This window comes from Ostrea edulis, chromosome 8, assembly GCF_947568905.1.
Source record: "Ostrea edulis chromosome 8, xbOstEdul1.1, whole genome shotgun sequence".
Classification (NCBI taxonomy): domain Eukaryota; kingdom Metazoa; phylum Mollusca; class Bivalvia; order Ostreida; family Ostreidae; genus Ostrea; species Ostrea edulis.
This window is the reverse complement of record NC_079171.1, coordinates 22,700,807-22,726,287: the sequence shown is the minus strand read 5'-3', so window position 1 is coordinate 22,726,287 and position 25,481 is coordinate 22,700,807. Positions and strand designations below refer to the sequence as shown.

Sequence of the window (25,481 nt, the reverse complement as noted above, 5' to 3'; positions counted from 1 at the left end):
ATATATCGCGATACATTGAGTATTCTGATGTACCGTGCAAGTGTGTCGTTGTCATCCAAACCCCCATCAATTTTTGACTGTTCAAATACCTTTAAGATGGTTGAGATTTTAACACTTTAAGCAGTTATATTCTTGATGCACATGACATAACTTGCTACGAGAAATCTGCAATCAAAAACACGCAATTCAGACCTTTAATTAACTTGAAGTTCAGTTAGTTTTTACATTCTAGTACGCTTCTTTTACCATCAACTTTCTTAAAATATTGACGTTATATAGTTCGGGTAATATACCATCAAGTGTTGGTAACCGAAAATATTCACAATTAAATTTCTGAGGATCAATTCAAAGCCTCAGTCTACCATTGTTTTGCGCACCACTGTCATCTCTGTTACCCATCAGTTCATTGCGGTTACGGATGTTAGAACACCACGTAGCACCTGGTTGTCGAATGCGCGTTTCACAACACCTTTAATATCTAAGGATATTCAATAACATGGTAATGTTTTCGCCTGAATCTTTGGATTAACATATAATGAAGCTTAACTTAAATCACCTACACTAACAACATTATTGATAAACAACTCTTCTGAATTATCACAAGTCTCATTTGCAAAATGAATTTCAACCTTAATTGACAGTTTAAACCATCGGTTGCAAACATGATGTTGAACTTCAGTTTGTCTCTTCATGGCAATGATTGTTGACTCCCAGATTTACTCCTGGCGTCATATCAGAATTGTTCCATATCTTTAGTTTCATATTCATTTTAACTTTAGTCAAGTAGTGTTGAAATCAGCTGCACTATCCATTTGGAATCATAATATTTTCATGATTACGGGCCCTTATGTTTTGTTCCTGAGAGTATTGTATGAAGCCATTGATCTTCGTCATCAGATTCAGACTTCATTTATGACACATTCTCTTTAAGTGATGTCCTTTACATCCATCACATTTTAACCATATAATGGGCATTTGAATATGTCTAATCATGCCTGCCACCACGAAGCTCACAATCCTGAATGGTTTTCAGTTTATAATTAGAAAATGCACCAGCCTCTCCGGTGACCACAACTCTTATTTGTACGAGTCAGTCTTTGTTTTAGATTACGTCTTACCCACTTTCTGAACCTTATTTGGTGCTGCGAGCAAGATTATAGAATAGAATTGCGACCTGTGTTGATTTTGGCTTCCCCTAGGCGTCACTATCAGTCGCCTCCATTATCTAAACTTTTTACTATATTCGTCCATAATGTCCAATTATGACAGTAATCTGAAAGCCCTTTTCGCCATGGTATTTTCCGCTACCATCATGTAGATCTGCTGCACAAACAGGCTAGTCAGAGACGTCCAACCCCCCAACCCCCCCCCCCCCCACACACACACACAAACACACAGACACATATAAACGCACACTCAATGAATACAGTTGTCAATATTGATTATGTTGAACATTTATATATGCAATGTCTGTTTCTTCACCATACGCTAGGATTGAAAGACTTTCAAATATGACTATAGACACACGTTTCATGACAAGCATTAGTATAATAAAGAAATTACAATGCTATTGCTGTACGGTCATCAGCATCATGCATTGGTCAGAATTGTGCCACTTCACCTACCGCTAGTGACGCTTAAAACATTCATACTATGTCACTCATTTGCTTATTTACCGATTGGTTGTTTTTTTTTCAAGACATCACCATTAACATTTCCATAGTGTCACAATGGTGAAGCAGTCTACAAGAAACGACAAGAGAGTAAAATCAAAATGCTTGAATATATTTCCTTGTATAATTCATTTAGTTCATGTTGTCCGTAACTGTGAAATATAATCTCCATTTTCGTTAATCAGAGAATCAATGTCACAAAAGATGATCTTGCACGACATCCAACTTCACAACGTCAAAATATTGGAGACAGGCAATACATATTCAATACCATTTTAATGCAGCAAGTACTTATCAGCAGAAATCGGTCTACATGATGTATAAACAATCTGTATTAAGACAGACTCCAGCCCGAAAATGAGGTTCGTCCTCTACCATTGCTGCTTACTACGCCGTTGCCATTTTCATGCATCCTGATGTAGACATGGTCCCCAGCATTCACATTCACTATAATTAAACCAGCAGCTTCGTCCCATGCAGTCGAGCTGCTCGCAAAAGCTGATCCAGAAACAGAACCGTTGACAACAATCTCAACGCTAGCCCAGCCATTTGTTTGAACGGCAATGGTCCAGGCAAACACATAGACGCCTGATGTGGGAACGATGAAAATCCCATCATCCGTGTGATAGCCTAGACCTCTATTAACTGTGATAGTGTCAAATACAAGTGGGTGATGTTGACGAAGATCTGGTACAGAATCTGCAGATAAATAGCTGTGGAAAGCGGGGCTTTGTTGCGTTCTTGGGTCAGAGATGGGTTGAGCTTAAAAATAGATGTACACAAAGGCATGTGATTCTCGATCTATAAAGTACCCGTATGTACATTAATTTATTGTATCAATGTTTTATCGTACAGATATATCAGAAAATAATTGTTGACGGAAATAAGTATATACATTTATGAGTTGCATGTACATGGACAGCAAAGCAGGAGTACCAGAGGCGGCAACCATCGATCCAATAATTATGCAACATAGAGGGGTGATAAATCTGAAATTCTGACGGAGATCTGTGGTCAGCTACGCAATGAAATGTGAACTCTACTGTATACACAAGCGCAAAATTGAGAGTAGAACCTGTACTTGGTGGGTGTTGATAGTGAACAGGAATGTTAATTAGGAATCAAAACTGATGCGTGGAACCGTTATGCTTTCCAAATGTGTTAGCACATGAGATAGTTTTGGACGCTTTTGAACAATCAGTACTTGGACACTAGATATTAAATGTTGAACTGGGGATAATAGTCATATTATGTGAATTTCACCCGGATGTATGCATCCATTATGGTTCACACTTGAACTCCATGTTGATTTCGAAGTATGTAAATATGTTATGCGCTTCTGTCTTGTTGTATTCACATTGATACGCTGTCTTGTTGTATTCACATTGATACGCTGTCTTGTTGTATTCACATTGATACGCTGTCTTGTTGTATTCACATTGATACGCTGTCTTGTTGTATTCACATTGATACGCTGTCGTGTTGTATTCACATTGATACGCTGTCTTGTTGTATTCACATTGATACGCTGATGGAATACTGGTACATCCATATTTGTCTGTCGACATAGGTTACTGATTAACTGGGAGTGGTTTAACATAAAGTAGTGATATCGAATCGTGCAAGAAAGAGGAACTGATTTTCTAAATTGTTTTCTTTTTAAAAAGTGAATGTAGGGAAAAGGCATCTGTCGCCGCCTCAAAATGGTTATCAAGTTCAAGGTGTTTGGCAAATTTTTGCTATTATTTTTCCCAGACTGTTTAAGATTTTATTTTTATAGCTTCAATTTAGGAAATAAGAGATAATTCCCCTGACAAAATTGTCCATTCTAATTAAAGTTTGCTCGACATCATTGGGGCACTAAACGTTTACAGTTTGAATTTTGAAAATGATGATATACATGTATATACCTCTTCGTTTTTGGCCGTATTTATCCAAGGCGTGTGAATCTAATCTAATGACAATGGATTCGGTTTCGTTTTGTACTTCTTGGTTCCTATTCACACCATTAGCTCCTGAAATGGTTACAATCGACTCGGAAAGCTTATCGAAATCAGTTCGGCATTGTGCATGGCTTATCTTCAAATCATCGATAACGTTCTCCAGATTTTTAACTTTAATCATCATGTCATTGTTTTTTCTTTCGATGTCATCAACTCGTGTCTTTAGTTGTTGATTTTCCTCCAATAGTTGACCATTTATCTTCACGTATTTATCCAGAGTCTTCTGTAGAGTGCGAAGCTGCATTTCCATTGTTCCCTGCCAGTCGCTGATGTCAGAGTCTGCTGAATGGCTCGCAGACAGATGAACGAATATTGCCAGGAAGAAGAAAATGATCATTTTACTTTAAAGTGTGACTGAGAAGTATTCCTGACAATGTCAAATTGATAAGAAAATGCCACTTCAGTGGTGTCAAATTTGTTGCACACTTAAACTCATTGTAGTCGTCCTATCGCAGAATAACAAAGTACAGACAAGGTTTAATCTATTTGAAGTTACATGTAGGTGTCAATAAATAGCGCATTAGCAAAGGAACATATTTCTGTTGCATTGATTTTTCTGTATGCTTTTCTGAATAATTCTAAATGCTGCGCATTCTGTTTTATGGACTAAAACTAAAGATGTTGCCGAGTTCACTGTTTTCCCATGTACAATCATAATCAGAAACGGATCTCTGTACTAATCAGTAACGCCCCTATGCTAATCAGTAAGGATCCCTGTACTAATCAGTAGCAGGTCCTGTACTAATCAATAACGACCCCTGTATTAATCAGTAATGGGCCCCTTTACTAATCAATAACGACCCCTGTATTAATCAGTAACGGGCCCCTGTACTCAACAGTAACGGGCCCATGTACTAATCAGTAAGGGACCCATGTACAAATCAGTTATGGACCCTGTACTAATCAGTAACATACCCCTGTATTAATCAGTGACGGACCCCTGTATTAATCAGTAACAGACTCCCGTATAATCAGTAACATACCCTGTATTGATCAGTAACGGACCCCTGTACTAATCAGTAACGACTCCTGCATTAATCAGTAACAGACCCCTGTATTAATCAGTAACAGCTCCTGTATTAATCAGTAACGTCCCCTGTATTAATCAGTAACGACTCCTGCATTAATCAGTAATAGACCCCTGTATTTATCAGTAACAGACTCCTGTATTAATCAGTAACGGACCCCTGTATTAATCAGTAACGGACAAATGTACTAATCAGTAACGACCCCTGTATTAATCAGTAACGGAAAAATGTACTAATCAGTAACGACCCCTGTATTAATCAGTAACGGACAAATGTACTAATCAGTAACAGACCCTGTACTAATTAGTAACAACCCCTGTACTAATCAGAAACGGACCCCTATACTAATCAATAATGGACCCTTGCACTAATCAGTAACAGGCCCTTGTACTAATCAGTAACGGACCCTGTATTAATTAGTAACAACCCCTGTACTAATCAGTGATGGATCCCTATACTAATCAATAAATGGACCCCGGTATTAATCAATAACGGAATCTGTACTAATCAGTAATGGACCCCTGTAATAATCAATAACGGACCCTGTAATAATCAGTAACGGACCCTTGCACTATTCAGTAACGTGACCCTGTACTATTCAGTAACGGACCCTGTACTAATTAATAATGAACCCCTGTACTAAACAGTAACGGACCCTGTATTAATCAGTAACGGACCCTTGCACTATTTAGTAGCGTGACCCTATACTAATCAGTAACGGATCCCTGTATTAATCAGTAACGAGCCCCTGTACTAATCAGTAACGGACCCTGTGGTGTTTATGGTACGAATAAGTTATGGGTCGAATTGACAAACATGTAAAAAAAAAATTTTTAAAAAAAAGGTTCGTTTACTACTTCCGCCTGAACGGTACAACTTCTGCAAACATTTTCACGTCGAGTTTGGCCTACTACAGTGTGAGTTTTTACTCTGTTTGTATATTTTTTCATAAAATTTATTCTCTTATGAATGTTTATAAGCGTCAGGTGAATGCATATATTGTGTAGTGGTAAACTGAGATTGGTGGAATATTCTGGAATTTACTTTGCCTGCTACATTGTAATTTCATGCTCGTTGTTTGCAAATATTTTGCTAACGTGGTAACTTCGATAAGAGTGATTCTCTTATGAATATTTGACTATGTTTTTGTATTTTGAGTGTTTATGAGTGTTTTATACTATACAGTATTTGTATCAGTATTACATATGTACGTATGTGACTAAACTGTGTATATGACAATGTTTATTCAGATTCTTGGTCAAAATTCTTATGATTGTTTTTCTTAATTTTCAGCCTTTTACCACAACATTGTTATAAAGTTACTCGATGAACATCATACGATTTAATGTGCGTAATTCTAATTGGACATTAAATACAGTGGATTTCGTATTTTGGACTTTATTGCTTGGTTAATTGGCTGTGACGTCCATGACTATACCACCACAGACCCTGTACTAATTAGTAACAACCCCTGTACTAATCAGTGATGGATCCCTATACTAATCAATAACTGGACCCCTTTATCAATCAATAACAGATTTTGTACTAATCAGTAACGCACCCCTGTACTAATCAATAACGGACCCTGTATTAATCAGTAACGGACCCCTGCACTATTCAGTAATGTGACCCTGTACTAATCAGTAATGGACCCCTGTATTAATCAGTAGCGACCTCTTTACTAATCAGTAACAGATCCTGTACTAATCAATAACGGACCCTGTATTAATCAGTAAAGGGCCCCTATACTTTTAAATAACAGACCCTATACTAATCAGTAACGGACCCCTATACTAATCAATAACTTGACCCCTGTATTAATCAATAACGGACTCTGTACTAAGCAATAACGGATCCCTGAACTAATCAATAACGGATCCATGTATTAATCAGTAACGCCATCTGTATCAATCAGTAACGTCCCCTGTATCAATCAGTAACAGGACTCGGTATCCATCGGTAACGTGACCCTGTATGTGTTAATAACGGCCCCTCTAGTAATCAGTATCGAGTTTCTGTTCTAATCAGTAACGGACCCCTGAAATAATTCTTAACAGGACCCCTGTACTATTCAGATACCATCCCATAAACTAATCAATGATGGGACCATGTACTAATCGGTAATGGACCCTATACTAAGCACTGCACTAATCAGTGACGGGTGTTTCTTCTAATCAGTGACTGGTGTTTGTACTAGTCAGTAACGGGCCTCAGTATTTATCAATGTCTGGACCATGTACCAATCAAAAGGGAGACCCTGAATTAATCAGGAACGGATCATGTATTAATACTAATCAGTAACGCACCCCAGTGCTAATCAGTAACGGACCCAGTACTAATCAGTAACAGACCCAGTACTAATGAGTGATTGGACCATGCACTAATCAGAAGGGGGACCCTGGATTAATCAAGAACGGAATCATGTATTAGTATTAATCAGTAACGGAACCCTGTAACAAATTAATTTTGGATGTGGTTGAATAATTTTCTACTGATTCCTTCTTTCTCAAACAGAATCTGATAATATCAAACTTTTCACTGTTTCTTTTAAAGAAAATTTAAATGACATTAAAACACAGTGGCGGATCCAGAAATTTCTTAACAGAGGGAGTAGGTACTAAAGGGCTAGTGGTTTGCGGCAGTGCATCTTCAAACCACTGACTTCTGACAAGGTAAGACGTATCTATTTTAGCGAATTTGGACATATTTCTATAAACAACCTAAATGGATTGTATATATATATCTATATATAGACTAACTATTATAGGATTAAACATTCTTTTTGAAGAATTTATCGATGTGTAAACTCCGGACATTTTACTCACAAATTGAATAAAAGTGCGAAGCACTTTTATGTTAAGTTTGTGAGTAAAATGTCCGGAGTTTACACATTGATAAATTCTTCAAAAAGAATGTTTGATTCTTATAATTCCAATTGATTCACTTTATTAACAATTGCAAAAATTTGAATAGTTTCCCCGCATTATGTTATTTGTTTTCAGGCGTGTATGAATACATCGCGTTTTCGGATTTATTGATGTATAAACTCTTGTTCAGCTTTATTTTTGTCCAATCAAAACAATTGTAATATATAACATTGGAACTATAGGTTCATACAAAACACCTGCCCTGTCTTTGACTGACCTGATCGACATGAATTACGTAGAACGTTACGTTTTAAACTTTTATATTATATTTTTGAGAATAAATGCTTGATTATGATAAAATACTTGAGAATAAAGGCTAATAGAAACTATTTTCTCGATTATATTGATAGTCATTTATACATCAATTTCATGAAATTTAATTTGTAAGAAACATTAAATATTGTAGGCGATTTTCAGTTATTTCAATTATTGAAATGATTCTGTGATCAAATGTCGGGCAAAGGTTATTCAAAGCTTCAGTGTTATAAATACACGACATTGATCAAAGGATTGGTTTGTAATTGGGTTTAAAAGATTCCTCAAAGATAAAACCACCTACATGTACTTACTTGACAGTATTAAAATCAACATCAATTAAACCAATTACGTCTTTAATAAAAATTAAAATCAGAATTTATTTCTTCATTGAACAGAAAAAAAAATTGTGTCGGTATTGACTATTGCCAAAACATAAATGAAAAAAAACAACAGAATAAGAAATGAAAAAAGAACTTTTAACAGTAAGGTGAAGATAACGAGCAGTGATCAATCTCATAACTCCTATAAGCAATACAAAATACAAAACAGTCTATATACAAAAGGGCGAACGTGAGATAGGGCGAATGAGAAGTATGGTGAACGGACTCTGGGCGAACGGACTAATGTGAACAGGTAGATAGGACGCACGGACTAATGTGAACAGGTAGATAGGACGAACGGACTAATGTGAACAGGTAGATAGGACGAACGGATTAATGTGAACAGGTAGATAGGACGAACGGACTAATGTGAACAGGTAGATAGGGCGAACGGACTAATGTGAACAGGTAGATAGGACGAACGGACTAATGTGAACAGGTAGATAGGACGAACGGACTAATGTGAACAGGTAGATAGGACGAACGGACTAATGTGAACAGGTAGATAGGGCGAACGGACTAATGTGAACAGGTAGATAGGACGAACGGATTAATGTGAACAGGTAGATAGGACGAACGGACTAATGTGAACAGGTAGATAGGACGAACGGACTAATGTGAACAGGTAGATAGGACGAACGGACTAATGTGAACAGGTAGATAGGACGAACGGACTAATGTGAACAGGTAGATAGGACGAACGGACTACTGTGAACAGGTAGATAGGACGAACGGACTAATGTGAACAGGTAGATAGGGTGAACGGACTAATGTGAACAGGTAGATAGGACGAACGGACTAATGTGAACAGGTAGATAGGACGAACGGACTAATGTGAACAGGTAGATAGGACGAACGGACTAATGTGAACAGGTAGATAGGACGAACGGACTAATGTGAACAGGTAGATAGGGTGAACGGACTAATGTGAACAGGTAGATAGGACGAACGGACTAATGTGAACAGGTAGATAGGACGAACGGACTAATGTGAACAGGTAGATAGGACGAACGGACTAATGTGAACAGGTAGATAGGGTGAACGGACTAATGTGAACAGGTAGATAGGGTGAACGGACTAATGTGAACAGGTAGATAGGATGAATGGACTAATGTGAACAGGTAGATAGGATGAACGGACTACTGTGAACAGGTAGATAGGACGAACGGACTACTGTGAACAGGTAGATAGGGTGAACGGACTAATGTGAACAGGTAGATAGGGTGAACGGACTAATATGAACAGGTAGATAGGACGAACGGACTAATGTGAACAGGTAGATAGGACGCACGGACTAATGTGAACAGGTAGATAGGACGAACGGACTAATGTGAACAGGTAGATAGGACGAACGGATTAATGTGAACAGGTAGATAGGACGAACGGACTAATGTGAACAGGTAGATAGGGCGAACGGACTAATGTGAACATGTAGATAGGACGAACGGACTAATGTGAACAGGTAGATAGGACGAACGGACTAATGTGAACAGGTAGATAGGGTGAACGGACTAATGTGAACAGGTAGATAGGGTGAACGGACTAATGTGAACAGGTAGATAGGACGAACGGACTAATGTGAACAGGTAGATAGGACGAACGGACTACTGTGAACAGGTAGATAGGACGAACGGACTAATGTGAACAGGTAGATAGGGTGAACGGACTAATGTGAACAGGTAGATAGGGTGAACGGACTAATGTGAACAGGTAGATAGGACGAACGGACTAATGTGAACAGGTAGATAGGACGAACGGACTAATGTGAACAGGTAGATAGGACGAACGGACTAATGTGAACAGGTAGATAGGGTGAACGGACTAATGTGAACAGGTAGATAGGACGAACGGACTAATGTGAACAGGTAGATAGGACGAACGGACTAATGTGAACAGGTAGATAGGACGAACGGACTAATGTGAACAGGTAGATAGGACGAACGGATTAATGTGAACAGGTAGATAGGACGAACGGACTAATGTGAACAGGTAGATAGGACGAACGGACTAATGTGAACAGGTAGATAGGACGAACGGACTAATGTGAACAGGTAGATAGGGTGAACGGACTAATGTGAACAGGTAGATAGGGTGAACGGACTAATGTGAACAGGTAGATAGGACGCAATACCAGATGAGAACAGTTACAGTCTCTCGTCTCTATTTCAATTAATGTGCAAAACATTTAGAAAATATGTTGAAACAAAATTGCATTCGTATACAGTTGTACATGTACAACTGTGTGAAGTCAATGTTATAGCGATAGTAGGTGAGCGGATCAGAAGACCTAATTATGATTAGATTGAGGTTCGATACTCGATTGTGCCACAGATCTTTCTCACTTTCTTTGTTACAGTAAAATTCCATTTATACAACTGACTGCAGTACATATCAGCTGACTTTACATTTGTACTTGCCACAACCAGGAACTATCAAAATATGTTAACTCTAGACTAGATTAAACCTGAGAACATACCCTGGGATGTTTTGTAGAAAACAATAGAATGTAAGCGAATTGTACCTGAAATGTCACGAAAAATTATACATTATTCAGAAACGCGTACATTGTATATTCTTAATAAATTAACTTACCACAAAGCATTGTTGGTTAAAGAGTATTTATTTATGGTTTGGAAAAAAGGACCAAGCTGATTACAAGGGGAATGGGTAATGAAGAAATACTAAAGTTAACATGGGACCATTTGAAATCCTTTTCTTAATATGGACTTTTGGGTTATAAATTATTAAAATTAGATATTGTAGGTGATACTTGCTGATATGTTCTCAGATATGGTGTAGATAAATATACAATAAAATAAGTATTATCACAATTTGACAGTTTATTTAACTAACAATTACGTTACATGTATTTTTCAAGCCTTCATTCATTCATTGAATTGCAGTCTAATGACAATTGTTTGAATTGATGTAATACTATATATATTCTTTAGATCTATGGATACAATGCTGTAATGACCTGAAAAATATTTTGTGAAACAGAGAAATGCTCATCTCCCATTGCCATGACTGTGTGAAAGGACAAGCAGAAAATGATTAAAAAATATATGGCAGGACTGAGAATCCAGCCCAGGACCCGTAGTCTAGTACCTTAGTCACTGTCCAATCCATGCTGATGTTCATGGTTCATCTGCAACATTGATGTCATCTTATATATTTATTTATTCATTTATTTTATATGGACACTTGACATTAAAATAAAAACAATGTTGGATATTCACCAAAATAAAATTTATTTACAATATCTGTTTAAGAAATTAAGTGCATGCATTATATTTGATGATAGATACATTTTTAGATGAATTTTCCTGTTGTTATTGATATTGTATTACTTTCATTTCTAGAATGATTTTAACATCCTCATATTAAAAAGATGGCAATATAAATAAATCTTAAAAAGATATCGGAAAACAACAAAGTTGCCTGGTGGGTTAAAATTTGTGAAGACGAGCATAAGTACATGTGTCGGATTAATGTGAGAAACCTTCAGAATGAAGTTTTATCAATGATATTTTTGTAAAATGGGGAAAAACTACAATCAAATAATATGTATGCTAAAGCATCGTCCTTGGAGTTTGATAATATATGCTGCAAAGAATTTTACCTAGCTGATCACATATAAAGGTCAATTACATATATATCATGAATGATAGAAAGATTCATACATGCATTGTCAATGAAGGATTATACCGGTAGTTTATAGGAAATTGCACTCTTAAAAATTGAAAGTCTACACATGACTACACTAGGTGGTATCACAATTGGTCTTTGAAGTAAAACAAATTACACAAAATTGTATTCTTAGAATGCAATTCATATCCTTAAAGAAATATTTATTTAGAGGCTAATTTCCCTGTCTGTGTAAGCTACAATGTAACAAAACGTTATTTGGATTACCAGTATTTGCTTATGACTACAAAGTGAAGAACACCTATTTATCAAGTGGAATTAGTTTTTTCTCTACACACATATTTAACAATTTGAAGGGAAGGTAATTAAATGAACATGTTATGATGGTATCATAGCTGTCAATCTCCATTTATTCTTGTACACACAGCCACTCTCTTCTTTCAAAATCTAAAACATTGCATGTATAATTGCATATAAATCATATGCATCTACATTAATTTAACCTTGTTTGGAAAATTTTCAAAAAAAATATATCTCTTAGAAAGATGCTAGATCTACCCTACATAATAAGATAAATGGCCAAATTTTTATTAATTAATCTTTTTTTTTAAATGCCCTGTGTGACTAAAAGAAAGGGATTCCCATTATTTCTAAAGACGAGGTTAGATCCGCCACAAGGTAAATTAGATCGGGTTCAAAAGTTTGAGAATTGTCACACAATTGCAGATGATCTCAAAGAAAACGAAATTCTGAATAAATTACTTTGTGTATCACTAAACAGCCTATATGCATCTAAACGGTTTGTAAGGTCTTTATGAAAGAAAATTTTGATAAAGATTGACAAATCGCCATTTGCTTTGTTTATTCTTAAAGTTAAGATCAGCTTACGTGTACTATTATAGCACACGTAGAGTTACGCTTATTTCTGACGTAAATCTACGTCTACGACTGTTAGTGAATACCGTCCCACACGTAAATGTACGCTACGACCAGATTACTCTACGTTTAAGTCTACGAACTTTAGTAAATAGGGGTCCAGCACTAGAGTTGTCACTGATGAAGAAATTCTAGCAAATTGGGCAGATATTACTAACGATTATAAAAGTACATCTTGTAGAAAGGCATGACAAACCACAATCTTATAATCCATACCTTGTATCTTAGACATTGTACGCTCAGATTTTAATTCGTCCTTGAACAGCAATTTAAAACGATTAGAAGTTTAAATGTTGACCAGAAATGATCGGTACGACCTTCTTTCCACTGAACTTATCACTATTTGAAAGATTACTTTCAACGGATGAGAGAAAATAGCAGTGTTGCGGAACGATAACTCCAAGAAAAAGTGTATGTCCGTTGTTAAAATATGTCGAGTATGTAGAAAAAATAATATGCAGCTGGTTGAGAACATAAAACCTTATTTCAATGCTATTTTAATCAAATGTAATCAATTAGTCATGTTGATAGTATACATTCAGGGGTCGAAATTAACTTTTTCTTCCACAGGCTAATTTTAGCCTGTGGGTAAAAGATCCACAGGCTAAAATGAAAACCTACAAGCTAAAATAAAAATAATGAAGCAGTGCTCTTTTTTCATATTTTTTTTTAAATCAATGATTTTCCCCACCATTACTGAGCCTAGTGGGTCAACAGGCATCATTTGGACAAAACACTAATTTATGTAAGTCATATGATGCAATGTTTAGGTCTCTTGACCATCGCACCTCTAATATTCACAACCTGTTTACTGCAGGTATAGATCCAATTTCATGCCACGTCAGGGTTGTCACGAGTAATTTTTCAAAGTGAATCCCAGACTCGTGGTTTATAAGCAGCACGATCACGAGTCCCATGATTTTTTGTTTGTTTTTGTTTTGGGTAATCGCCTACACGGTGAGCAGTGCACTCGTGCCGTGACTACAACCCGACCTTAGTATGAAAATGAATTAATGTAGATAGAAAATTCTGATTAAATTAACTACCGGAAGACTTGAATTCCAAGTATGAGCGTTTTGTTATTCATTTATCTAACAAGAAATCGGAATTTGTTTTACCAAGTCAATTTAATCACCCCTATAAGTAAACAGGTCTATATTTTTCATTATAATGCGATGTCCGACCTCTAAAGCATTTGTTTGACGCCGAGTTTCTTAAACAATCATAAAAGAAAATCCGGATAGAAACGGTTGTTGAAATCATTCGTTCATGTAAGCGTTTGTATGATTTTGAGTGCAAGTTTAAAAAAAACGAATGGCGCATCGCGGCTTAAAACGGATACGATACGATCATGGTTTGTAAATCCCCACTCGCTAAGATTTGCGAGTGTCCACTATTTTTACTCGCTATTTTTCAAATCTACTCGGAATTTGCGAGTATTTCTCGCTAATTTCGAGCCCTGACATTTGTAATCACTTAGTCTGTAGAAAAAATATAAGCTTACGTCACAATATTTTTGGGTTTTTTAAATTAACTACTCAACCTCTGCTTTATATACAATTATCTGTAGCATTGAACTTCCATATATTGCATAATGATGAACGTAAAAGTCATAGTCTTTTTGCTCTCTCTTCAACATAGGTTTGGTCATTTATCGTCACCTGAAAATGACTCGTTGGATACAACTGGACTTCTTCCTAGCACCACGTCTGGTCAGGTGTCCAGTTCTTTACGAAGCCTTCTTAATCAAGAGAGTCTGGTGCGTTTTGCAATGGTACAAAGAATTCAGAAACTGGTCATGGATTTAGTCGAGGTGAAGAACGACTTTCAGGATTTTCAACATCAGCTTGTAGATATAAAGGACGAATTACACAGTTTGAAGACAAAAGACCAGAAGCTGGAGAAAGAGAACATTGAACTTAAACAGACATTAAAAGTGATCAACACCAGACGTCAAAGAGACGAATTAGCGAACATAGACTTTGAGAATTTAAGAATGAAACCTTAGCTCTAAAAATTAAATACGATAGACTGTTACTGGAAAACAAAGCTTTTCACAATCAACTGAATCTTATGAATGGAAAGGTGAAAAATATGGACGATTTAAACACACGCCTTCACCTTCTTGAGGGCAGTATGCAGAATTTGTTCGTTTCAGTAAATACATCGCTTGAGAATATTCGGGAGAATCTGAATGCTTCACGTATTCCACAGGTGAATGGATCTTTGGAAATTTCTTCAGGTAAATACACGTTCAATTCGACATCGCATACAGTATCAGCAACAGATCAAAAAGTTGAAATCATTTAAGATATTCTGAAATGACTTGAACTGCAGTTTGTCTTTTCTGATTTTAAGAAACTGTATTTCCTGATGATATGTGCATAAATGAAGTTCATATGCCGATCACAATTTCAGATGTAGAATTAAGAACCAAAGCATTTTCTGGTTTTTAAAACAAAATAATTCAATAATACCAATTGTTTTATTGTCTTTTGTTTGGTTTTTTTCATCACCATACTTCACAAGAATTGCTGATTACAACCATATAAAATGTTTACAATTACCTATGGGTCGAATTATGCGAGCGTCGAACAGCAGGGCTACCGCTATATTTAGAGCGACCCTGAGCACCAGCGACAGCGATGCCGGGGATGGACAACATAGCTTTTTTTTCATTCGGCAAACGTGTGGCTGAGTACAGGAACTGCATGGTAATTTTGTCTGTAATAGTAATAGTAGGGTTCTTATACCATACCATCCCCTAATAAGGGGTAATAATAATTTTATTAGTAAGTTGTATGGTATAAGACCCCCACTATTATCATTACAAAATCACCCGTTGAAGCGTTCCTGTATGCCGAGGTGCAGACGACATGCTCGACAGTGTCCATACGCCTAACAGATTTATAGTGATTCGCTCTTTGCATTTATTGGCAAATATTCAAAATTTTGTAATGCATTTTAGCACAGGATTAAACAGTAAATGTAAATATACACCAATGTTGTAGCGTTATATATCCTGCATAGTATACTGTTTTTACAATATTATTACAGGAACACTGTATAACCTATGGTATCCATACTGATGTTGTGGAGATATAAACAGTGTATATTTCAGTGTGTTCAATACGAAAAATTTTACGCATTATAATCTTTCGTTATGTAATCCTTGAAAATGAGCTACCTCTGTTTAATAAAAACAAAAATCTAGCCTGAAAACTTATTAAAAGTACATATCACTGTTCAAAGAAAGTTTTTATCTATTTTTTCACAGTAGTATAACAGTTACAGGTTTAAAAAGTTATGATTGTAGATTTTATATTTTCTAAGTTATTTGTCTGTTCCAACACCACATGCATAATGATTTTCCTGCTAATATATTGGCTACAATGCAGGGCGAAGTTCCCCAATAAACTCAATACAACTAAATTATTTTCCCTTTTTAATACATTATGTAAAAGAAATTAAATTAACAACAAACAAAATTATCAAGAGTCAAATATCTGATTTATGTTTGAGCGTATTATCCTATTGAGTTTTCAGAAATTTGATCAAGAAAGGTTTTACAAATTTTACAAATGAGATCATTATATTTGGTCATTAAAGGACAAGTTCATTTATTTTTTTCAAGTTCAAGTTCATTTGTTCACTCAAACCACGTTATACATGGTACATGACGTGCATTAAATAAACATACATGTACATTTGAGTAAGAATAAGGTCAGAGTATGTACAAATATACAATATACATATATTGAAAAAGTATTTACAAAATATATTAAGGAGGACAGACTAACTCATAGATTTTTTAGATAAACATACAGAGATTTTTAAGTGTTCTAACCTTACTGGTTGACATAATTTCATGAAATTTAATAACATTACGTCTTGTGTAGTACCTACTGTGTATGTATTCTTTTCTAATATTGACAAAGCACTGCATTCTAATATATTATGGAATTCGTCTGCAATTTTCGATTCATTACACAAAACACAAAATCTTTCATTATATGGAATACCAATCTGTCTACCAGTCTCTAACGGAAGGCGGGGATTTGTGGTGGGAAATTTCAGAAAAATAGTTATGAATTTTTTTGACAATATTTCTAAATATTTTTCTGGTCCAAAGTCTATCTTAAAAGTTCTGTATAGTTTACCCTTAGATGAATTGAACATATCGCTCGACCATGTTTGAATAAATTGATCCTTAAGTCTTTGTTTGACAGTATTTGTTATCCATTTTCCATATATGTTCTCTTGTTGATGCCATATATTTGAAAGTCCACACATGTTTAAACTTCGATGAATACATTCAAACCAGGGTTTTTTAACAGTACCGTTAAGATATTGTGTATGCAAACATTTATAAACTACATTAACAATTTTAAAGTCACAACTTTGCAATAATTTAGACCAGTATGAAATCATTCTATCATACACATTAATACAAGAGGCCCATGGGCCTAGAATTGCTCTTCTGATACACTAACCAAGATTCATCATTTAACAAAGTTTGATCAAATAGTACTTGAAAATTTAAATGTAACTGTCTAAAAGTAGGTCATGGTGACCTCCTTTTGGTCGACACACCGAAGACTCAAGATGCATCAACTGACAAGTCAAATAGTATTCAAATATAGCCGTCAAATTCCAAAAGAAGGCCACAGTGACCTACGTTTTGGTCGACACATTCCAAAGACTCAAGATGCATCAACTGACAAAGTCTGATAATTGAAGTCAAATAGTATCTGAAATATTCAAATATAAACGTCAAATTCCAAAAGTAGGTCATAGTGACCTACTTTTTGGTCGACACACTCTGAAGACTCAAGACCCATCAACTGACAGTCTGATGATTGTAAGTCAAATAGTATCTGAAATATTCAAATATAGCCGTCAAAATCCAAAAATAGGTCACAGTGACCTACTTTTTAGTCAACACACTCTGAAGACTCAACATACATCAACTGACAAAGTTTGATAATTGTAAGTCAATTAGTATTTGAAATATTAAAATATTTAAATGTAACTGTCCAAAAGTAGGTCATGGTGACCTCCTTTTGGTCGACACACTGAAGACTCAAGATGCATTAAATTAATGTCAAATTCCAAAAGTAGGTCACGATGACCTACTTTTTGGTCAACAAACTATGAAGACTCAAGATGCATCAACTGACAAAGTTTGATGATCCTAGTTTTCATAGTGTCCAAAATATGCATCTAAAATTGAAAATGTGAAATTTGAATGCCTGCAAAATTCAAAAAGTAGGTCACTGTGACCAACTTTTTTTTCATAAATATGTTTCGAGGCCTCTAGACGCATCAACTTAGAAGGTTTGATGATTCTAAACATCTCGGTATCTGAAATAACAACCTAAAATGTATTCATAAATGATTAGCCATAAAATTCAGAAAGTAGGTCATGGTGACATGACGCACTTCAAGGTCCCATGATCCATCAACTGACAACTTTTAATGATCATAGGCTCAAAAGTGTTCATGATACGCATCAAAATCCATTTAAAAATAATTACCTGCGAAATTCAAAAAGTAGGTCACCATGACCTACTTTTGAGACAACATGATATTAGGTCCTAAGATGCATCAACTGACAAAATTTGATGATCCTAGTCCTTATACTAAGCAAATATCAAAGTTTTAACAAAACAAAATTTAAGGTCACTTTGAAGTGACCTTGAGGCCACACCCTTTGCCCCAGGATAATGCCTTGAACATTTTTTTTATTTACAACCTATCCTCATCCTTATGCATAAGTTTGGTGATAATTTGCCCAGTGGTTCTTGAGAAGAAGATTTTTAGCAACCACTACATTTGTTTGCATTTTCCTAATTATCTCCCCTTGTTAAAAGGTCACAACCCCAGTTTTAGTACAAATAAAAGCCCTTGGGCCAAGGATACCCTGTGACAAATTTGACAAAACTTGGCTAAAGGGTTCTTGAGATATAGCCCTTTTTACAAAAAATTGACGCACACCGCACGCCAGATATATGGCCATATGATTAGCTCTTTGAGCCTTCGGCTCAGAAGAGCTAATAAATTGGGAAACGACCTGTTTCACCAAATACCATAAATGAGGGCTAAAAGCTTTTCAGCTGATAAATGTGTTTCAGAAATTTTAAGTGAATCCGCTCCACAACTTGTAAGTTTTCATACCCCCATATTTCACATCCATAAATCAAAACTGGTAAAACTACTTTGTCAAACAGGTCAAATTGACAACTAATTGGTAAATCAAACAATCTAATTTTCCTTATAATTCCATACATAGCTTTCTGGGCTTGTTCACATAAATGTTTCTTAGCTCTACAAAAAGACCTTGATCTAAAAAATATAATACCGAGATATTTGAATTCTTTTACATTCTCTATATAAACCCCATTGTAGTAAAATTGCCTTTTCATCAATGGTCCATTGATAATATCAAAATATTTGTTTTAGCGATATTAACATTCAATTTTCACTGAGTACAGCATATAAAAAATTCATTCAACACACATTGTAAATCATCAGCAGATTCAGCCAATATAACTGTACCATCTGTATATAGCAGAATTAAAAGTTTCAAGTACAACATCAGTTCCTCTTCAATTGAATTAGTAACACTTTGTAGGCCAATAATGCCTTTCTCTTGTAAAAAATATTCAAGATCGTTAATATACAAAGCAAACAGAAAGGGGGGTAGATTTTCATCCTGTCTTACCCCAACATTACATGTGAAAAAATCAGTTGACATGCCATTTCTCTTAATCATTGATTTAATTCCCATACACATATTTCTGATATAAGTAAAACATTTTCCCTTGATGCCGTTTGTAGTTAACTTATTCCACAGACCACTTCTCCACACAGTGTCAAATGCCTGTTCAAAATCAATAAATGCACAAAATAATTTCTTTTCTTTTTTTACTCATTAGGGTGTGTGACAAAACACATGTTTCTAAACTTTTTAATTTTTCAGCAAAGTTAATTCTTCTCATGCCTAAAAATACTTTAAATGTGTTTTTAATGACATATTTTGTGTAGTTTTCAAGTTTGAAAGCGATGAAATTCAATTCTTGCTATATGCATGTTTACTTTCGCTATTGTACGCGCCATTATGTGTGACCTCATATGCGCCGTCGGGTTTGAAAACATCTAACAGATTAGATTTAATCGACAAAAAACCAATTATCATGCTAACTAACGACTTGTAAATAACATTGCATTAAGGTGTTTTGTGTCGTGTAAGGGTAGTTAGTTGTCGGTAGGAAGGATTTAGACTGAGGTTTTTTTCTTCTTCAATTTTTCGAAGGAAGGTATGAGAAAAAGATGTGGATAATTCTTTATTGGAGCAAGAATTTTACCTTTAAAAAACACCCAGTCATATTTCCAAAAGCTCCTTGGACAGAGACCCAGATACACTGCGAGAAATTGTACATATCGAATTTACGCACTGCTAGGCCTAAAGCATATACATACTTTTGTTCTGGTCTTCAAATTCAATACACACTCGGATCAACCGACCTTCACCTTGTAACAGCATATAACTTGTGCTTCCAGTTTCTACCAACTGGTAGATTTACAAAATTGTTAAAGATACAAAATAATTGAACTTTTAATTATAAATGATAGAATATTGTATTTCCAAACTTTCTATTGAAATATAAAATTATTTCTCATTGAACTCGTACATTTTGGGTGCGTCAGTATAACGACGTGCAGATCTCAATTCAAAAATGATAATAAAATTGCTTTATTAAAATAAAATATTGTGATTTCCACTCTAAATTTAATTTTTTTGAAATTTCTAAAACTAAAAATAATCAATGCATGTGAATAAAGCTGATGTCTACATATTACAGCTTAACTGGTTCTTATTTCAACAACCTCTGACCTGAAACAATGCTCAAAAGCATATTGGCGGAACAGTTTTTGGCTTTTTATTTGAAACAACATTATGGTGTTTACATCTCTCAACTGATTCGATACGCAAGAGCTTGTTCTCCGTATAGTCAGTTTTTAAATCGAGGCAAGCTACTGACAAACAAGTTGATGGTACAGGGCTTTCAACAGTCTCGATTGAAGTCAGAATTTCGCAGCATTTCGCAAATAGGGTATGAACAAGCGAGTGGCATGTTAACGATGAATGAAAGGTGAAGATAACGAACAGTAATCAATCTCATAACTCCTACAAGCAATACAAAATAGATAGTTGGGCAAACACGGACCCCTGGACACACCAAGGGTGTGATCAGGTGCCGAGGAGGAGTACACATCCCCTGTCGACCGGTCACACCCGTCGTGAGCCCTATATCCTGATCCGGTAAACGGAGTTATCCGTAGTCAAAATCAGTGTGCCAAGAACGGCCTAACAATCGGTATGAATCGTGTCAGACGGCATTTGACCCAATGATAGGTTATATTGACGAACTAGATCGTTATAACGACCATAGAATTTGCGAAATGCTGACTTCAATCGAGACAGTTGAAACCCCTGTATCATCAACTTGTTTGTCAGTAGCCTGCTTCGATTTAAAAACTGACTATACACAGAACAAGCTCTTGCGTATCGAATCAGTTGAGAGATATAAACACCATATGCAGGTGATAATCCAATAATAAATAATAATTACACTCTTAATTTTAGAAAGCAGTGCAAATTACAGTTGTATAAAGGATTTCCTTGCTAAATGTGAGTACTTACATCGCTATTTTTATGCACTGGTGGTGAAAACATAAAACGCGGGAAAAATGTCAACATCGATTTAAATATTGCCCATGATGAATAAATTAGGGCCCTAAAAGCTGAGGTTTCAATAATTTCCACTTTCACAATCAGTTGATCGAAGAAGGGCGCATGTGACGTCACTGTAGCAAGTGACTACCTAACTAATTAACTAGACTTGTTCAAATCGGGGCTTAGATTTAAGTCTGTATTGTGGCTAAGTATCGCAATATTTCGGGAAACGAACAAAGATAATTAATTACTATAAGCATAAAGAAGACAAAATGCATGTAATTTTGTATACTTTGAAAACACGAGATCTGTCCTTTAAGCTTAGAATATCATCTTGACCTTCAGTAACGTTAATACAACAGTCTACCTGTACATGTGACCAAATATTAGGTATCAACTAGCTGCACAATAAACGTTATGCGTTTCTCTATAACAAACAATTAAATCACAAAGATGAATTAATTGCATTCAAAATTTAGATTCCCAAACCTACAATATATTAGATGTATTCCATATTTTTCAAAATATGTCAAACACATGACATGGATTATATTAGTTTCTTCAGATCAACGTTAAATCTTAGTATTATGGATATTTCATTCATTAAAGTATTGAATATAAGCAAATATTTGTGAAAACTGATTTTGCAGGTGTTTGGTCCCATACCGTAAATGCTTCTGTCACGTTTTAAACAATGTTTGTGTATCTAATTATAGACAGTGGTGTTACACTCTCCTCACCAACAGAAACAACGATAACAACACCAGCAGCTACTCAAGTACCAACATCAAAAGGTACTGAATCCAACCTTAACCCAACATCAATGATAACAATATCAGAAAATACTCAAGTAACAACATCAAAAGGCACTAAACCCAACCTTAACCCTAAACCAACAACAACGATAACAACACCGGCAACTACTCAAGTACCAACGTCAAAAGGTACTGAACCCAACCTTAACCCAACAACAACGATAACAACACCGGCAACTACTCAAGTACCAACGTCAAAAGGTATAAGATTAAGAAGTTACTCATGAACCATCCCATGTCTATAAAATATATGAAAAAGCTGTAATATTTTCCATTTCATTTTCCTCTCCAGACAACCAACAGCAATATTACAAACAGCAATATCGATTTGCCTCTAAATATATTGACTACCATACAGTGTGAAATTCCCAACTCAATACAACAAGAGCATTTGTCGTTCACAATATGTAGAATTAAAAAAGATGAATCAAAAATCAAAAGCCTGTTTTCATCTTACTAATCAATAATTTTGATAGAAATTGTGTGCACAAATAACTATCAAAGGATTTCATGGTGAACTCTGTTGTTGCTATTGATATTTATTGCAGGTAGCAGAGGCAGAGAGTTCCTTATCCTATTCATGCGAAATCACCCTTTTGCAAGGGGCTCCTTAAATATATATGTATCATCTGACAGTGGAGTAATGGCGAATATATCAAGTTCCCCTAAACTAGATGCAACCATTAAATTGGCAGTTGACAGGAGATTGAATATTACACATAATTCAAAATTCACTCTTCCTGCCAATTTGGCTTGTGAGTATGGGACAGTTGAACCGAAGACTGTGATTTTACAGACATCTGAACCAGCCACGGTGACTATTTTGGATAGTTTTCATAAACAATCTAACGACGCAACGCTGATTATCCCAACAGACAAACTTTCAAATAAGTATTTTGTATCCACAACGCATCCATACCGTTCTTCTTCTGACTTTTATAGTCAGTTTGCTGTAGGGGCCCTCTACAACGGAACCAACATAAACGTTACCTTTAAAATGAAAGACACGTCTCCAATTTCTCTACTTGGTGGGACATACAGAGACGGAGATGTTTTCTCAGTAACTTTGGAGAGATTGGAAACATTTCAGGTCGGACATGCCACCGACCTCTCTGGTACAGTAATCACGTCCTCAAAACCTGTAGCAGTGTTTTCTGGAAATCGGTGTAATCAATTGAAAAGTGGTGCATGCAGTCACATGTTAACTCAGTTACCACCGGTATCCGAATTAGATAATCAGTATATTGTTCCTCCATTCTACAACAATAAAGGAACTTTGATTCAGGTGATTAGTGAAAGTCAGAACACAGTGAACTGTAGTGTCGGGGACCGTGTGTCAACGTGGCTCCTGGGTGATACAGAATACAAAAACGTGGAAGTAACACCAGATGAAATATCGGTGATAGTTTCAGATCGCCCTGTGTTAGTAACTGGTTTTGGAATGGGTGGGAGTTACGACTCCTACATGACGGTCATACCTGGTGTACATCAGTACCTCAATTACTACAAGGTGGTGGTGCCTGGTGGATATGACGAAAACTTTTTCTGCGTGATGATTTCATCAGAATCTGTAAACTCCCTTAGGATAAACGGCTACACTGTTGACCATTATGAAAGAGGGTATCAAGTTTATGCATTTCTAGAGAAAAAGTTCCTAGTGTCTGCTTTCAGAGTTGAAAATGGAAGTTTCGAATTAACAACGTTAGACAAATCACCTTTTGGGCTACTTGTCTACGGCCATCGGCAATATGACGGGTACGGGTTTGCTGGAAACTTTGTTCTCATCTAAACGTTGTAAAGGAACAAAACCAGGATTTTTCACGGAATGCATGGGTGATAAAGTTTTGAAATTCCTACTGAAGCGTCAGGCAGACAGTGATTGTAAACTTCCATTGTAAATAACATCACTGCTGCAAGCTTAAAGAATGTCATTGTCCTTAATTACAAATTAGCTTCATTATGATTTTGATCTTCGATTAATTCACTTCAGTTTATTCATAAATACAACTGTATATGAAGTGGATTGTCGTGTAGATATGTATCTATTGATGAATAATTACATCATGCAATCATTAATGGAAATATTGAGGGTTAAAGTAACTATAGTACAGCCTCCCATGAACGTCGTACCATCCAAGGTAATACACTGTTAAGACATTTCCGAATGGGAACTTACATGGGTACCTACCTCGTGTAATTATGAAGACACTCTGGAAAGAGGCTATATAGCTATCAATTATCAAGACAGTCCGGAAGGGGCCAACATAGCTATCAATAATAAAGACAGTCCGGAAGGGGTTAACATAGCTATCAATTATCAAGAGAGTCCGGAAGGGGCTAACATAGCTATCAATTATCAAGACAGTCCGGAAGGGGTTACATAGCTATCAATTAGCAAGGCAGTTCGGAAGGGACATACATAGCTATCAATTATCAAGGCAGTCCGGAAGGGGCTTACATAGGTAATAATGATTTAGACAAAATATGAATTTTCAGAAAGTGTTTCACCAAAACCAGCATAGGTACCATATCTATTAGTTTGGTTGTATCTTGTAGTAGTTATTCTTGTGACTTATCAGGCATGAGTTTATTGTACAAAAACAGATCGTTGATTAGTCTTACATAGATCATAATTATGAAGACGAAGGGCTTACATAGGTGTACATTGTACCATCAAGATCGGCCATGACAGGCAATCTCAGCAATATGGAGTGCCAAATTAAAATAAACCCAAATATTCAATTATTCGATTTTAACATCAATTCATTTGTTTCATGCAACAATTCAATTAGATTTCTTCAAATACATGTAATTGATGATATCTTCAAATCTAAATTACTGCACGCATAAAATGAAGTGTTGATAGCATTAATTATTCTGCTGAAATGATGTCCGAAATGACTGTTGCTCTCTTCAAATTCACCGCCGCGGTTGTCTAGAGGTAGAGCGTTCGCCCCACATGCGGAAAATCGGGGCTCGAATCCCAGCCGCGACAGCCCTAAGTTGTTAAAACAGGTAGTGATTGAATGGTTGATTGATTGTTTTGCTGTTTTCGCCACAATCAACAGTGACC

General features: G+C 35.9%; 2 protein-coding genes across 4 annotated transcripts in view; one reads left to right on the top strand and one right to left on the bottom strand.

The window, feature by feature from the left end:
• Window positions 1–1,764: 1,764 nt before the first annotated feature.
• LOC125662425 (uncharacterized) lies at window positions 1,765–4,080 on the bottom strand. The gene is made up of 2 exons (XM_048894638.2): window positions 3,584–4,080; window positions 1,765–2,435 (listed from the first exon to the last, which is right to left on the bottom strand). Exons 1-2 carry the CDS (start codon window positions 4,011–4,013, stop codon window positions 2,008–2,010), a joined length of 858 nt encoding a protein of 285 aa, XP_048750595.2. The 5' UTR covers window positions 4,014–4,080; the 3' UTR covers window positions 1,765–2,007.
• Window positions 4,081–14,432: 10,352 nt separating this feature from the next.
• Window positions 14,433–25,481, top strand: part of LOC125662423 (IgGFc-binding protein-like) — an 11,628-nt gene continuing 579 nt past the window's right edge. Inside the window, exons 1-4 of one of the 3 annotated variants that reach the window (XM_056147175.1) lie at window positions 14,433–15,095; window positions 21,504–21,548; window positions 22,310–22,387; window positions 22,957–25,481. The exon at window positions 22,957–25,481 is cut by the window's right edge and continues 579 nt beyond it. In XM_056147175.1, the coding sequence (XP_056003150.1) occupies window positions 14,927–15,095; window positions 21,504–21,548; window positions 22,310–22,387; window positions 22,957–24,197 (1,533 nt within the window). In that variant the 5' untranslated portion in view covers window positions 14,433–14,926 and the 3' untranslated portion in view covers window positions 24,198–25,481. Of the gene's footprint in view, window positions 15,096–21,503; window positions 21,549–22,309; window positions 22,610–22,956 lie in introns of all 3 variants that reach the window. The other 2 variants (XM_048894633.2, XM_048894634.2) reach the window with 2 other exon arrangements.